The sequence below is a fragment of the Protomyctophum parallelum genome, assembly GCF_964188405.1.
Source record: "Protomyctophum parallelum genome assembly, chromosome: 18".
Taxonomy (NCBI): Eukaryota; Metazoa; Chordata; class Actinopteri; order Myctophiformes; family Myctophidae; genus Protomyctophum; species Protomyctophum parallelum.
The window spans coordinates 40351210-40365599 of NC_139716.1; the positions used below are offsets into that span (position 1 = coordinate 40351210).

A 14390-nucleotide genomic window follows, 5' to 3' on the forward strand; every position below is an offset into this window, starting at 1 on the left:
TATTATGTATTGTATGTGGAATTTACATTACCTGTCTTTATCTTTCATTTTATATAACTGAATAACTCATTATTATTGTCAAAGATTGTCATATAAGTTGTCATATACAAAAAATGCCTAATAAAAACAGTATTAAAAAAAAGAAAGATTGAAAGATCGAGGCCAGGCTAGTTTTCTTTTCCCCCTTATCTTACTTCTTTGAAGTTTGTTGCACCCTCTTCTTCTTCTCCTAAAAATTAGGGCCTGTTAATTTCAGTTCATTCGTTCCTCTGTCATCATTCCACCATGAAACGCTAGTCTCCTGCTTTTTCTTTTTTTAAACAACGTTTAATCAAATCAATGTCTTGGTTGGCATGATTACAGCAATGCGTTCTTTGGGCCAACACAAGCTTCCAACCGTGATAACATTTGGCGTGTGTGTGTGTGTGTGTGTGTGTGTGTGTGTGTGTGTGTGTGTGTGTGTCCGTGCGTGTGTCTGTGCGTGTCTGCGTGTAACTGTAAAGCATGGTAGCTAGAGGTCATTTGAGTTAGTTACAGATACCGACATTAACTCAACTAATTCTGTTTTAGGAAAATCTGAGTCCAAGTACTTTCATTTTTTTAGTGGTTTTATTTATGTTTGTGCCAATGTTGACGGTAGATCTAGATAGATGATACACACAGTCTTAAAAATAGACACGATGAGAATGAACAAGAAGGGGGAATATGAGAGAGAGAGAGAGAGAGAGAGAGAGAGAGAGAGAGAGAGAGAGAGAGAGAGAGGGAGAGAGAGACAGAGAGAGACAGAGAGAGACAGAGAGAGAGATAAATGAGGATGTTGCGGTCAGGATCTGAAACATGTGAGCCAGTCAAAAACAGGATGAGGGCCGTTTCGGAAACGCAGTGGTCAGCAGTAGCAACCACGCCAATATCTGGGTCTTGGGGCAGCTGTCACCCAACACAGGTCATATGTTCTATAAGGATGTGCTGCCCATGTGGAGAGGCCTGTCTATTCTGGTCAGGGAGCAGGGATTACTCTCCATGTCAGTGGTTCTCAAAGAAGGGACCGGAGACCCCACTTTAGGGGGGTCCATTTGTAGTACGATAAACTAGATAACTATACAAGCATCCACACTGATGAAGAAGGTACATTCTGTAAAGCAGTGGTTCTCAAACTTTTTCATGTCAAGGACGCCCAAATTGACACTCATTAGCCTGCTGACCCCCCTTTTGAAAATATATGCCAAGGACCTCCATAAATCACTTAGCCCGCTAGCATTTATTGAAAAAATAGGATCTAATTCACGCCAGCATTTGAACATAATGAACATAAGTGAACATGATCTAGGAAGCTGAACGGAGCCTGGACAGGCCTTGTTTACAATATGAATCCAAACCGGAGCTCTGGATAGCTCCACATCGTCGGCTCTGTGCCGTCAAAGAAACGTCGTTTTGACCAAAAAGTCCATCTGGGAACAAGGAATAGGATATACAGGCGATTGAAAGAAACAGATAGAATGGATTATTTATGGCGACAACGATCTAAGATGGGCGATCTAGTGCTGTGACAACAACACAACAGATAGCTAACCGGCTAACGTAAGTAGCATTATGGCTAGATCGATCGAATGCACTATAAAAGCGCAATTGCCATTAATCAACGGCAATGGCGTTGTATCAAAAAAATAGGCTTTAATTGACTTACATCTACGGCAATGGCGCTGAAAGAAATAAGAGAAGATTTAATTATCTTAATTCTCAACCAGTTTAATTTCAAGGACCCCCAGGTTTGACCTGAATTAGGCTACGGTCCCCCATTTAACCCATTCTGACCTGAGATCAGATTCATACGAGGTTTCCACTGGACACACACTGGTCTGATGAACCCATTCTGACCTGAGATCAGATTCAAAAAATGTCAGTCGTTCTTCGATTTGTCAAAAATAGCAGATCTACAAGCTCGTATCGCGCCACTCGGTGGCGCGATATGAGCTTGTAGATCTGCTATTTTTCAATAGCTAAAGCATAACATGATGCCAACACCAAAATGGGTGCCCGTTCAGAATGGGTTAATGGCATTTCTATCTCTGGGACCCCAATGTATTATTGTAAAATCAAAAGTTAATTTAACTCTGATAGTGTTACACTCTCTGAGTTACAGACCCATTTGGTTACTAATTAGCATTTAGCTGGGGACCCCCTGGAACTCTCTCAAGGACCTCTAGGGGTCCCCGGACCCCACTTTGGGAACCACTGCTGTAAACAGTGGCACAAACGTGCTCCACAGTCCAGCTATGTGAGCCTGAGTCAGAAACCACATGAAGCGGGGGGGGGGGGGGGGGGGGGGGGGGGGGGGGGGGGGGAGGAGAATAGGATATTGGATAATCTGACTGAAGGGACCACTGTTCTTCATGACGTAACTAAAGTACGTTTCAAGGTTGGTATCAGGTCAATAGGGGGTATGTATGTATGTATGTATGTATGTATGTATGTATTTGGTTAAAATGGGTAGGATTTAAAAAAAGGCAAGAGTTTGCTCTGGTGCACTGGCCTAAAAGTGGGTCCTTAAAAACTGCTAAAACTTCTGAAATGTATGTATGTAGGTATGTATGTGTGTGTATGAATTTTAAAGGGGAGGCTTTTTTGTAAAAATCCCTGCCCGCAATACCTTCATATATTTAAAATGAGTCCAAAATAGGGTTACCAGTGAAGGGCAAACTGCCTATTCACTGGGGACTATGCAAGGCAGAGGCGTCCACCCCCCTGAGTCCAAGTTTAAGCTAGACCGCATACTGTATGTATGTATGTATGTATGTATGTATGTATGTATGTATGGTAGGGTTGGTATAAGGTCAATAGGGGGTATGTATGTATGTATGTATGGTAGGGTTGGTATAAGGTCAATAACGGGTCTAAAGGATTTAGAATAGCAGAGCGCTCTAGGACTCAGAGCAGCAGTCGTACCCAGACAGCAGCAGAGAGCTCTAGGACTCAGAGCAGCAGTCGTACCCAGACAGCAGCAGAGAGCTCTAGGACTCAGAGCAGCAGTCGTACCCAGACAGCAGCAGAGAGCTCTAGGACTCAGAGCAGCAGTCGTACCCAGACAGACAGCAGAGAGCTCTAGGACTCAGAGCATCAGTCGTACCCAGACAGCAGCAGAGAGCTCTAGGACTCAGAGCAGCAGTCGTACCCAGACAGACAGTAGAGAGCTCTATAGGACTCAGAGCAGCAGTCGTACCCAGACAGCAGAGAGCTCTAGGACTCAGAGCAGCAGTCGTACCCAGACAGACAGCAGAGAGCTCTAGGACTCAGAGCAGCAGTCGTACCCAGACAGCAGCAGAGAGCTCTAGGACTCAGAGCAGCAGTCGTACCCAGACAGACAGCAGAGAGCTCTAGGACTCAGAGCAGCAGTCGTACCCAGACAGCAGCAGAGAGCTCTAGGACTCAGAGCAGCAGTCGTACCAGCAGTGGTGAGTGCATCTCATGGCGCGCTCTGCTTGCGCACAAGTTTGTGTGCAAAGGGCAAGTTGGCAGCTCGACAGAGTGCATTTCTAGCTAATTATAAGGCGGCGAGATTTTATATGTCTGTAAATGTAAACGTTTAGGAAATCACTCAGAGAGAGAGAGAGAACCATACGGTATTGTCCACGACTATACCAGTTGTCGCTGGGCGCTGCTGCCATCCACTTGAGTTTTTTAAAACAATATATCGTTATCATCATCGTTATCGTGCTGGCCTTATACCAAACTAGCGGTCCTTGAAATAAAAAGGTTTGCCCTGGTGTTTAACAGTGACCTACACAAAATCCTGAAACCGGTCCCTTATTGCGGTTTCAGAGTTAACTTGGCACTCTGGATTTTGATCTGTATATGCCATGGTGATGCCGGTGACATGCTGTGACATAAGGGGCTCCATTTTCATCACCGCTAAACCCCTTATCCCTAAACTTTGTTGCCTTATTTGACTATTTTGCAAAACAGTTTTGAATAGTTAAAATGGCCAGTCTACAAGCTCACAACATGTCAATGTAGATTGGCTAGTTGAACTATTCAAAAATGTCTTTCAAAATATAAAAAAACCCCACACACTTGTTAACTGAGTGGTGCAACTCCCCCCCCCCCCCCCCCTCTCTCTTATAGGGGATTCACACTATGGTCCCGGGTGCGCACTCGGGACCACTTGGCAGATGTTGTGGTAGTGTGAATGATGCGTACCATTCCCGGGAGCGGATCGCCCAACCGTCCCCGGGACCGCATGGGGGGAGGGTCTCTGGACCGTTGAAGTGTATTCAGATACAGATCGTTCCAATGTGAATGCATGCAGTCGACGAGCCAAGCGTCAACAAAAAAAAACACAGCCTCTGCACGATGCGTAACACCAGCGCATTTCTCAACGCCGCCCTTCTCCTGTTGAATCTGCTTATACGCGCAGCACAGCGCTGATCTTATTCTGCGGACTACACGTGGCTCTTGGGCTTTGCTTGGCACAGTTTCCAAAGTAAAACAAAATAATAATAATGCTAAAGTAGAATCCATAGCAAACTAATACACTGGAGCACAGAACTGACTGACATAGTGAATAGCAGGCAGGCTGACAGTGAAGTAGTATAACGGCAAAAAGCCAAAGAGGCAATGCAATTCAGTGTGTCTGGATTTATTTGAGACAATGTCGCACAGTTGATGGTCAGTGTCCGTGCGCGCCAGCCATCAAGCACACCGTCATCAGGAGGATTAAAGTGTGTTATGCAAGTGTACCCGGGTGCGCTGTTGAATCTCGGGCAATGTGAATCATGGCCATCGGGGACCAGGCAACCGTATTCGGAAACGGTTCCAATGAAACGGATTCAGTCCGTCTCAGTGTGAATCCCCTATTATTCTCTCTCACCTCATCTCTCTCTCTCTCTCTCTCTCTCTCTCTCTCATTAGCAGGAAACAGTGCAGCACTATATCTCTCTCTCTGTTTCTGGCACAACAGCGCCCCTACTGGTACTCACAGTCATACTGGTGCTCATAGTCACATAGGTAGGTTAACGTCACATAGGTAGTCACATAGGTGAACACGGACATTGCTGTTCCTTGGAGTGGTTGCACCACTCAAAAAAGGCAAAGAAGTTCAGGGATAAGGGGTTTAGCACTGACAAAAATGGAACCCAAAATGTGTGTGCACAATTAGCAGATTCCAGTGTGGGAGCCTCAGGTTTGAATCCAGGCGGGGTTTTTTTTACTCCAAGGAACAGCAATGTCCGTGTTAACCTATGTGACTATGTATGTGTGTGACTATGTGACTTTAACCCATTCTGACCGGGCACCCATTTTGGTGTCAGCATCATGTTATGCTTTAGCTATTTAAAAATAGCAGATCTACAAGCTCATATCGCGCCACAGAGTGGCGCGATACGAGCTTGTAGGTCTGCTATTTTTGAAAAATCATAGAGCGACTGACATTTTTAGAATCTGATCTCAGGTCAGAATGGGTTCATCAGGACCAGTGTGTGTCCGGCGGAAACCTCGTATGAATCTGATCTCAGGTCAGAATGGGTTAATGAGTACCAGTAGGGGCGCTGTTGTGCCAGAAACAGAGAGAGAGATAGTGCTGCACTGTTGCCTGGTAATGAGAGAGAGAGAGAGAGAGAGAGAGAGAGAGAGAGAGAGAGAGGAGGGGAGTTGCACCACTCAGTTCACACAGGTGTGATTTTTGTTCCACTGCTTGGCATGCTGTGCCATCGTTTACGTAGAAAGCCATCATTTACACCAAATCTATGAGATGCCATGAAATACAGGGGTCTTCAGCATAGTAAATACAGGGGGTCTTCAGCATAAAGTAAATACAGGGGGTCTTCAGCATAGTAAATACAGGGGGTCTTCAGCATAGTAAATACAGGGGGTCTTCAGCATAGTAAATACAGGGGGTCTTCAGCATAGTAAATACAGGGGGTCTTCAGCATAGTAAATTGATGACTTTTTGATGCCTTTTTAATATCATGAAAATGAACCCTAAAACCGACCCATCAAGTTGTGTGATGAGGTTCTGCTAGAAAAATAGTGCCCTGGGAAAATCTAATTTATGGGACCTCTGAAACCTTGAGACTATTAATCTCTGTTTACAATGTCTTGCGCCACGAATTGAAAATAATTCAATTTGAGATATTTCATGACCTTTGAAGGACCCAGAGGAAGGCAAAGCAAAGCAACACTGGAACATGGAAGTTTTAATAATGTCTTTTGGGGTTGCGTGGGATAGCCTGGCTATGATTAAATCTCCTCGAGACTTGTGTGGTTCAGCGTCGAGTCAAGGTTTAGGCGAGGTTATGACTCCTCTCCTGGCCTACCTTAAATCGTCTGGCGAGGAACTTGTTCTTCATTTCCAGGAAGTTGCCCTTGTTGGCCTGCGACTTGAAAGGCTCGTTCACGATGGCAAACTGGGGGTCATTCTGGATGTCCTGCCACCGAGCGTAGCCATGACTGTCAAGTCAAGGTCAAGGGTCAACAGAAAAGCATGGGAGTTTGGAGGCTAGACAGACTGAAATATAATAGATCACTAGTCCCTAATGGTAATCATTAATGCACTGAAGCTACAAGGGTTGGGGTGGGGCCGGGGTGCAACTAGAATTAAAATCAGAGCAGTGATGTTTAACTTGCTGCTGGCAAAAATGTCAAGTCATAACAGTATATGAAGATTATAAACATCTGCAATCAACTTAATTCTGTCTGCGTTCTAAATGCGAGACTAGTCTCGACAACTTAAGATGTCAACAAGTTTTAGAAGAACACATTAGTGAATGTGGAAAATATTTAAGATGTCACTCATTTGTAGATGGAATGGGGGAGTCCATCTGTGTGCATTTGAGGCTTTCAGCTGCAGATGTTAGCATGTTTGGACTTTGGAGATGCTGGGGTGGTGAGGGTCTGGTTGGTGGGACGTGGGCAGTTGGGTCCTGACTTCTTCTAAAAGGTCTTTAGAAGAATAAACGATACATGTGCATATTTTTGCATCAAGCTATTCATATAATTGATGCCTCATTCATACAGGTTGATGCTTTAACTTGCAGTGAAAAATCAACCTTGTTTAAACAGTATGGATGTCCTGTATAGATGTACTTGTCTTGTTGTGACACAAACACAAACACAAACACAAACATCTGTGTGAAGTGAGGGGCGATTTTATCATCGTTACATCATCATCTCATTCCGACCAATCAGAATTTGGGGCCTCACCTTCAATGTCTTCAATGTTTGAGTTACGCAAATGTTTGTGTTTACACGAACGCTCAAAATTGTCCATTCACTGTCAATGGGATTTAATGTTTGTGTTAGGACAAAGTTTGTGCACATATACACCAAAAGCTGGACCTCAAAAAAAGAAAATGCGGTGAATGAATTACAGGGGGGCAAGGGGGAGGGAGGGCAGTGTGTGTAAGGGCCTTTAGAAGGAAAAAATGGTTGCGTTTGTTTTTTCTTTTCTTTTTTTGTGGTTTTTGTTTGTTGTTTGTGGTCCTTTGGTCTGTTTTGTGTTTCAAGACTGGTCTATATGATTTGAATAGTATTCGTCAGAACTTTGTCGTCTTGCTGTCCTGAGTGCACAAAAGAAAAAAAAACATGCAAAAAGTCTTATAGTCTTGACAGCATTGTGTCCACTTTTGGAGTCTAAAAAGGAAGGAAAATGCACCTCAGGAGTTTGACCACTTCAAAGCATTATGCTGTGTAGCAGCAGTCTGGGACGCTTCATTCCCCAACTATAGCCATTAGCCAGATGGAAAACTGATCTTTTATCAGTGATAAGAGATTAAGTGGCTTCCACCTGATCCAGCACACTTTCAACCAAAGCCCACAGATAAAGAAAGAACCTTAATGATCTCTATAGTGCCGCGGGATACATTCTCACCATTTTAGAGCCTTTCATAAACAGGACAAAACAGGCAACAACGGCAAACACGACAGGCTATCGTAGATGTTTAGATTTGGCTCACCAACAACGTTTCTAAAAATAGACAGACGTGAATGAGAATCTACAAGTCGGGACGCGTTTTGTATCCCACTTGCTTATTTTCCCCACTTAGCCCCACCTCTCCATGCAGAACAGAGGGTATATTTGTCTCACAGGCTCTCTATTATCTATCTCAATAAACCCTCCTGCCACACAGCGCTTAACAGTAGATACAGTTTACTATTTAGTAAGCCCATGGCTGACTTTGTTGACTTATTACATTGGATTTCCCTGCCGGCCGGGCCGATAGGAAAAAAAACAAACACCGTGGGGTCACCGCCTGTGCAACCGCTGTCAAGGATACAGCACGATCCCAGCCAGCAGCCAGAAGTCGTGGCGACGGTGCCAGATCTCGTTCATCTTCCCCGAGGAGATGGCGGCCCGCTCCTCGTTCTGCCAGAGAGTGTGTAGCTCTGTGGAACCAGAGCAAATGCAGGGCAAAGGAAATGTACAGTATATATCCGTCAAGCATTGTTACAAATACACCAATGAACCATATCCCGGACTCCTAAACAGTGTTGATTTTGACAGCAAATTTAGTTTTAGTCATAGTTGCTTGAATAGTTTTCATTTAGTCACCCGGAATGTTTTAGTGTTAGTCTGTTAGTTATAGTCGACTAAATATCATACGATTTTAGTCGACGAAATCTACAGTGGATTTAGTCGAATGAAATGTATTGAGGCGGGCCTTGATGCCGTCGTAATGACTGATTTTACACTTGTTGCTGAACATCAGATCTACAATCTCACAACGCGCCACACTGCAACGCGCTGTGAGCTTGTAGATCTGCTATGTTCAGCAATCAGCATGCAACCAAGTGTATATTTGTGTCTTTTACTTATACTAGATCTCTAGTCTCTTCCTAACAATTTACGGTAGTCTAGTTTTTATTTGTTGACAAAATTGTCAACATCTTCAGTCTTAGTTTTAGTCATCATAGCGTAGTTTTCATTTAGTTTTCGTCAGTGAATAGTCGACGAAATGTTTCGTCATAGTACTATTTGACGAAATCAACACTGCTCCTAAATCGATCTTATTCTGATCTATGGCTGACGCTGGTCTATTATAGCCTGGTGAAACCACTCCCCCTGCTGGACAACATTTCCATGCAGACAGAAGAGAGAGTCTGGGCTCTCTCGGGCAGAGACATGTACTCCGAACCAGTGTTGTTCGGAGTGATATGCGGCCGCTAGAGGCGGGATCAACGTGAAACTGGCGACATATTGAAGCACTGCCACAGCGCAAATGTAAACACAACCTAACAAGACTACAACTCGAAATTATTATGGAGATATCAGATTTTTGTCCCGCTGTTTTCCGGTTCATCGTTTCTGCCTGAGAGAGAGAGCCCAGATGCAGGCAGGAGGAGAGAACCTGTGAACTCAATACTGCCGCAATCTGGTGGAGTCAGGTTAGGTCTATTATGCAGCAACCTCAAGCCTCACTGTTGATTTCTATTTCTCCCAACTGAGAGTGATTGTTTTGCAATGTGGCACGTGAGTGCCAGAAGCGCTGGAGAAGTGTTGAGGGATGAGGTGAGAGGATGGGTCCAGGTCCAGTGAGAACATGGACGCCGCTCACAAAAGTGTACGGAGAGTGAAACGGAAAGTATGTTTCATACCCAGATTTGGTCAATGCTGATAAGCACATGCTAAAGTAAGGTTTGTATGTTGGTAATGTAACCTCTGCACAAGCAGCGAGCAGCAAAATAGAATTTCTAACCATTTCGTGAGCTTTGCCAGAATATGTCTGAGACTGATTTAACCACTACCATTAAACCCTACATACTTAATTGCCCCGGGGAGGGGGGTACCCCAGGGGACTATACTTGGACCCGTCCTTATTTTTTTCTATCCACACCAAATCTCTTGGCAGAAAGTAGCTGATCTACAAGCTCACAACACGATGATGTACGTACTATGACATGCGAAGATTAGGCAAGTGAAGTTTGAAGTGGTAAAAAAGTGAGTGATTGAGGCAACATTGAGCCAAGAGGAAGAAGCAGAGCAGCCAGGTATGTGGAAAACATATTCACCAGTGAAGCCTCCGTCTGCAATGTTGAACATGAAGCGTGGACGCTCCAACGGAGGCTTCCCGACGTTCCCGTTGCCCTTCGTTAGCTCCTCCTTAGTCACTGCTTTGATCTCTTTCGTCACCTCTTTTTCACCTTTCACCTCCTCTGTGGTGACAAAAAGCAAACATAAGACAGTTTGTTTTATTGCCGCGTCACGGGTGGCAATGAGAGAAATAATGTCTCGGATTGAATGAAGACCTACCCTTCTTCACGTCAGTCACCTCCGACGTCTCCTTGGTGTCTGGCGCGGCGTCTGTTGAGGCGACGGGCTCCACGCTCTTGTCTTTCTCCTTCTCTTCTCCCTCCTTGTCTCCCTCTGCGAGGAGAGAGAGAGACACACACACACCTGTGTCGATCAGTCTGAACAATACAATGCAGTGCTCTGCTGTCGATAACGATTATGACGTTTTGCATGACTCTGGACCTAATGTAACATGTAGGGGCAGAGTAACGTTTCTATCTCAATGTTAGATTATTATTAATTTTTTCAACTTGGGTCAAAGTGGTCACAAAGTGAGTGAGTTTATTGAAATATCCATACCCATAGTTTAATGATATGTGCTATGGATGGCCATTCAGCCTTCGGACCATGCCTGTTTGGTCAGGGGCTTAGCTGACCAATCAAATGTTTATAGCTGGCAACTGGTTCAGTTTGGTGTGGTATAGTGAATACATTGTAGTTACAGTTAGGTAGCCTACTGTTACTTTAGTTAAGTTAACGTTTCAATTCCACTGTTCTGTCGTTAACTTATTACCAGCTCTTTCATCTTTGACCGGGGCAGATTGTTTGGTGGTCGTTTGGTCCGTCTCCTCCTTGCTCTCCTCCACTGTTGTCGATGGCAACGGTGACGCGGGTGGTGGCGGCGGTGGCTCCATCCCCTCTTTTTTCTCCTCCTCCTTCAAGTCGCTCTCTGCCTTGTTTGCAGGCTTTTGCTCGGGTGACGTGTCTGTCTCCTGTGTCGTAGAAGGCGGCTGGGGGGGGGGGGGGGGGGGGGGGGGGGATATGTACATTTCCATCAATGACCCCGACAGGCAAAAAGATGGAAGTCAAAGCACTGGCTGAATAAAAAAAAAACCCCATTAATTTCCTACTTTTTCAGGGTCTCCTCCTGCACTCTGGTTGCTCTCCAACTCTTTCCCGTCATCCTTCTCCTTCTCTCTGGCTTTGTCCTTCTCTTTGTCTTTCTCTCTCTCCGACGTGGCCTCCGATTCCTCCTTCTCCTCCTCTTTCTCCCCCTCTTTCCCATTCTTCTCTAGCTTCTCCGAGGGAGCAGGTGTAGCTGCCAGACACACACACACACACACACACACACACACACACACACACACACACACACACACACACACACACACACACACACACACACACACACACACACACACACACACACACACACACACACACACACACACACACACACACACACACACACACACACACACACACTGGGGGTCATATCCATCCAACTCGCTTTCGGATCCTGACCACACTTAGTGGTCCTTTCATGCAGTGCCCCCTGCTGGAGCTTGTGTGTAGGCCTACAACACATATCTCCATGTCTGTAATGTGTGTGTGTGTGTGTGTGTGTGTGTGTGCGTACCTGGCGTGGAGGTGCACGGTGTGTTGTTGGAGCTGGCGTCGGGTGTGGGAGTGGACGTCTTGATGGCCGGGGAGGAGGCTCGGGAAGACGGCCTGTCTACTACTGCAGTGACCTCAGGCTTGAGCTCCGGAAGACTCCAGCGCCCGTTGATGTGCTCAAACTCCTGGATCTGCACACACACACACACACACACACACACACACACACGCACAGTCACACACACACACACACACAAGTACGTTCACTTCCCTAATCCTACCCTCTTTACTCTTCTATTTACTTTAGTCACCCCCATGTCCCTGGTTTACACTGTCGGCAGTTCGGCGTGTATTTAAAAAAACTTAAGAGACTGGATGAGGGCGTCTTGCAGGTTTCGGCAGGCTTAAATGGAGGACTGTGGGATGACTTTCTAATTCCTTTCTAATTCCATTTAGAAAAAACAAAAAACAGAGAAAAAACAGCCCGTATGGGGCAGAGTATCAGAATATGTATAGGATATACTCTCCTTATGAACGGACAGGATAAAGGGCCTTACGCAAACAGGAGTGTTTAGTGATGAATTCACATTAATTCAAACACAATGATAATGCAGTCCGGCAGTCGGGGGTTTTGGAGTGGGACATTTGGTATATAGTCTTTTTTTATTGGCCTAAAATATTGACTATATAAATACATTCATGAGTGCACTTGCTGACCGACTGTCGGTATTGAGCAACTTTTTTAATGGGGTTTATATGTGAACCTAACCCTACCATTAATCTTATATAAGGCAAAACATTTCAAAAATGTCAAACTTTAAGTAGCATGTGCCATGTCAAACTAGGGGGTTTTCATGGTTCTGAATCCAAATCCATTCCAAGCATTAGTTTTGCACAAAAAAACACTCCTTGGGCTAAAAACAGCCATAGCCACTTGCCCAAAATGTGCCCAAAGTGTGCTGACCTCATCACATTTGTGCTGAACTCATCACATTTGTCATGACGGCCATGGCCGTTTTTAGCCCAAGGAGTGTTTTTTTTGTGCAAAACTAATGCTTGGAATGGATTCAGAATCATGAAAGCCCCCTAATTTGATATGTCACATGCTACTTAAAGCATAGGAAAGTTTGACATTTCTGCTGTTAATAAGATGTTAATGGTAGGATCACATAAACCCCTATAAAATAAATTGCTCAATGCTGACAGCCAGTCAGCAAGTGGATTCATGAATGTATGTATATAGACAATATTTTAGGCCAATACTATATACCAAATTTTGCACTTTAAAGAAAAGAAGCCTGTTGGCTGCTGGACTAAAGCGATGTAATTCTTCACCACGCATACAAGCATCAACCTGTATGTCAAATGTTCTTTTCCCGTCACGCTCCCAGGTTTTTAAGGCGTCTCAAAACGTAATTAAAGGCTTGTATTTAGATTTAGAATTCACACTTTTCAGAGATATTTTAAAGAGCAGACATGAAGAGGAGGACCTTATTTTCGCCGGTGCCTTACCCATTTTCCCTACACTTCTTTGCCTTTTTGTTACTATTTTGAAAAACATTTTTAAATACCCGTAGTTAAAATAGTCGATCTACAAGCTACCAACTAGTGTTGATTTTGTCGAATACTATGACGAAAAATGTTCGTCGACTACCCGTAATGGAAACTACATGAAAACGAAGCCATGATGACTAAAACTAAGACTAAATATATTGACAATTTGGTCAACAAATAGAAACTAGACTAAAATGTTGGAGGGAAGGGACTACTAGTGGACAAGAGATTCAATATAAGTCATTTTACACATTGTTGCATGCCGATCTATCGGATCTACAAGCTCAACGCGTCGAGTTTGTACATCCGCTCAATTTGAGTGTAAAATGAGCCATTACAACGGCATCAAGTCAGGCCAAAATATTTTTTTTGTCGACTAAATCAACTGTAGATTTAGTTGACTAAAACTAGACTAACACTACAACATTCCAGCTAGGTGAATAAAATGTGACTAAAAACCAAATGAAAACTATTCAACAGACGACGACTAAAAAACAAAAATCAAAATGTGCTGTCAAAAACAACACTGCTCCCAATGTGCCAATGTAAGAACGGCTATTTGAAGAATTTTCAAAGGTTTTTCAAAATAGTAAAAAAAAAGTTTAGGGATAAGGAGTAAGGTAGCCTCGGAAACCGACGTTTTTATTTCCAGGGAGAAAACAAAAGTCTGGGGCCGAGTCCATGAGTCGGCATACAGTAGCGCAAACGTCGCTCACTCTCTGCCGATTTCTGATCGTCTGCACCTTTGTTAAATTGACACACACACACAAGCATACACGTCGTACACACACATCCTCTCTCTCTCTGTCGCTCTAATTAATTAGTCTCATGTCCAGCAGCTGCGTCTAGTTTCTCCCGGCGGATCTTGCCGGGAGCTGCCTATGCCATAAAAAGCATAGGTGAGTTCCAGTCTAAGGAGTAAGGCAACCGGTGAAAATAAGGCGGTGCAACTCCGCTACTGTATACGCTCTCACCTTCTTCTTCACCAGGGACATGACACCGATGCGGGTGAGGACAGGCTGCCGACACAGGCCCTCCCTCGGGACGCCGTCGGCAAACGTTTCGGCGCCGTCGGCCACCGGTTCGCACAGGTGACGCATGAACAGCGACACGTACGCTCTGGAGAGGAAGAGGGGGGTGGAGGACAGTGAGTGGAGGACAGGACGGTGGGGGAGAGATATAAAGGAGATAGTTATTTTTGTGGCATTACGTAGCAGTG

General features: G+C 44.6%; 1 protein-coding gene across 12 annotated transcripts in view; it reads right to left on the bottom strand.

Annotated features, from left to right (window-relative positions):
- chd3 (chromodomain helicase DNA binding protein 3) overlaps window positions 1–14390 on the bottom strand; it is a gene marked incomplete at its 3' end in the record, with an annotated part of 71122 nt that overhangs the window by 22131 nt on the left and 34601 nt on the right. For all 12 annotated transcript variants that reach the window (XM_083789189.1, XM_083789188.1, XM_083789180.1 and 9 more), the window contains 8 exons: window positions 14146–14290; window positions 11640–11808; window positions 11131–11318; window positions 10794–11010; window positions 10241–10354; window positions 10000–10143; window positions 8268–8376; window positions 6309–6441 (listed from right to left, as the gene is read on the bottom strand). In XM_083789189.1, the coding sequence (XP_083645315.1) occupies window positions 6309–6441; window positions 8268–8376; window positions 10000–10143; window positions 10241–10354; window positions 10794–11010; window positions 11131–11318; window positions 11640–11808; window positions 14146–14290 (1219 nt within the window). The remainder of the gene's footprint in view (window positions 1–6308; window positions 6442–8267; window positions 8377–9999; window positions 10144–10240; window positions 10355–10793; window positions 11011–11130; window positions 11319–11639; window positions 11809–14145; window positions 14291–14390) is intronic.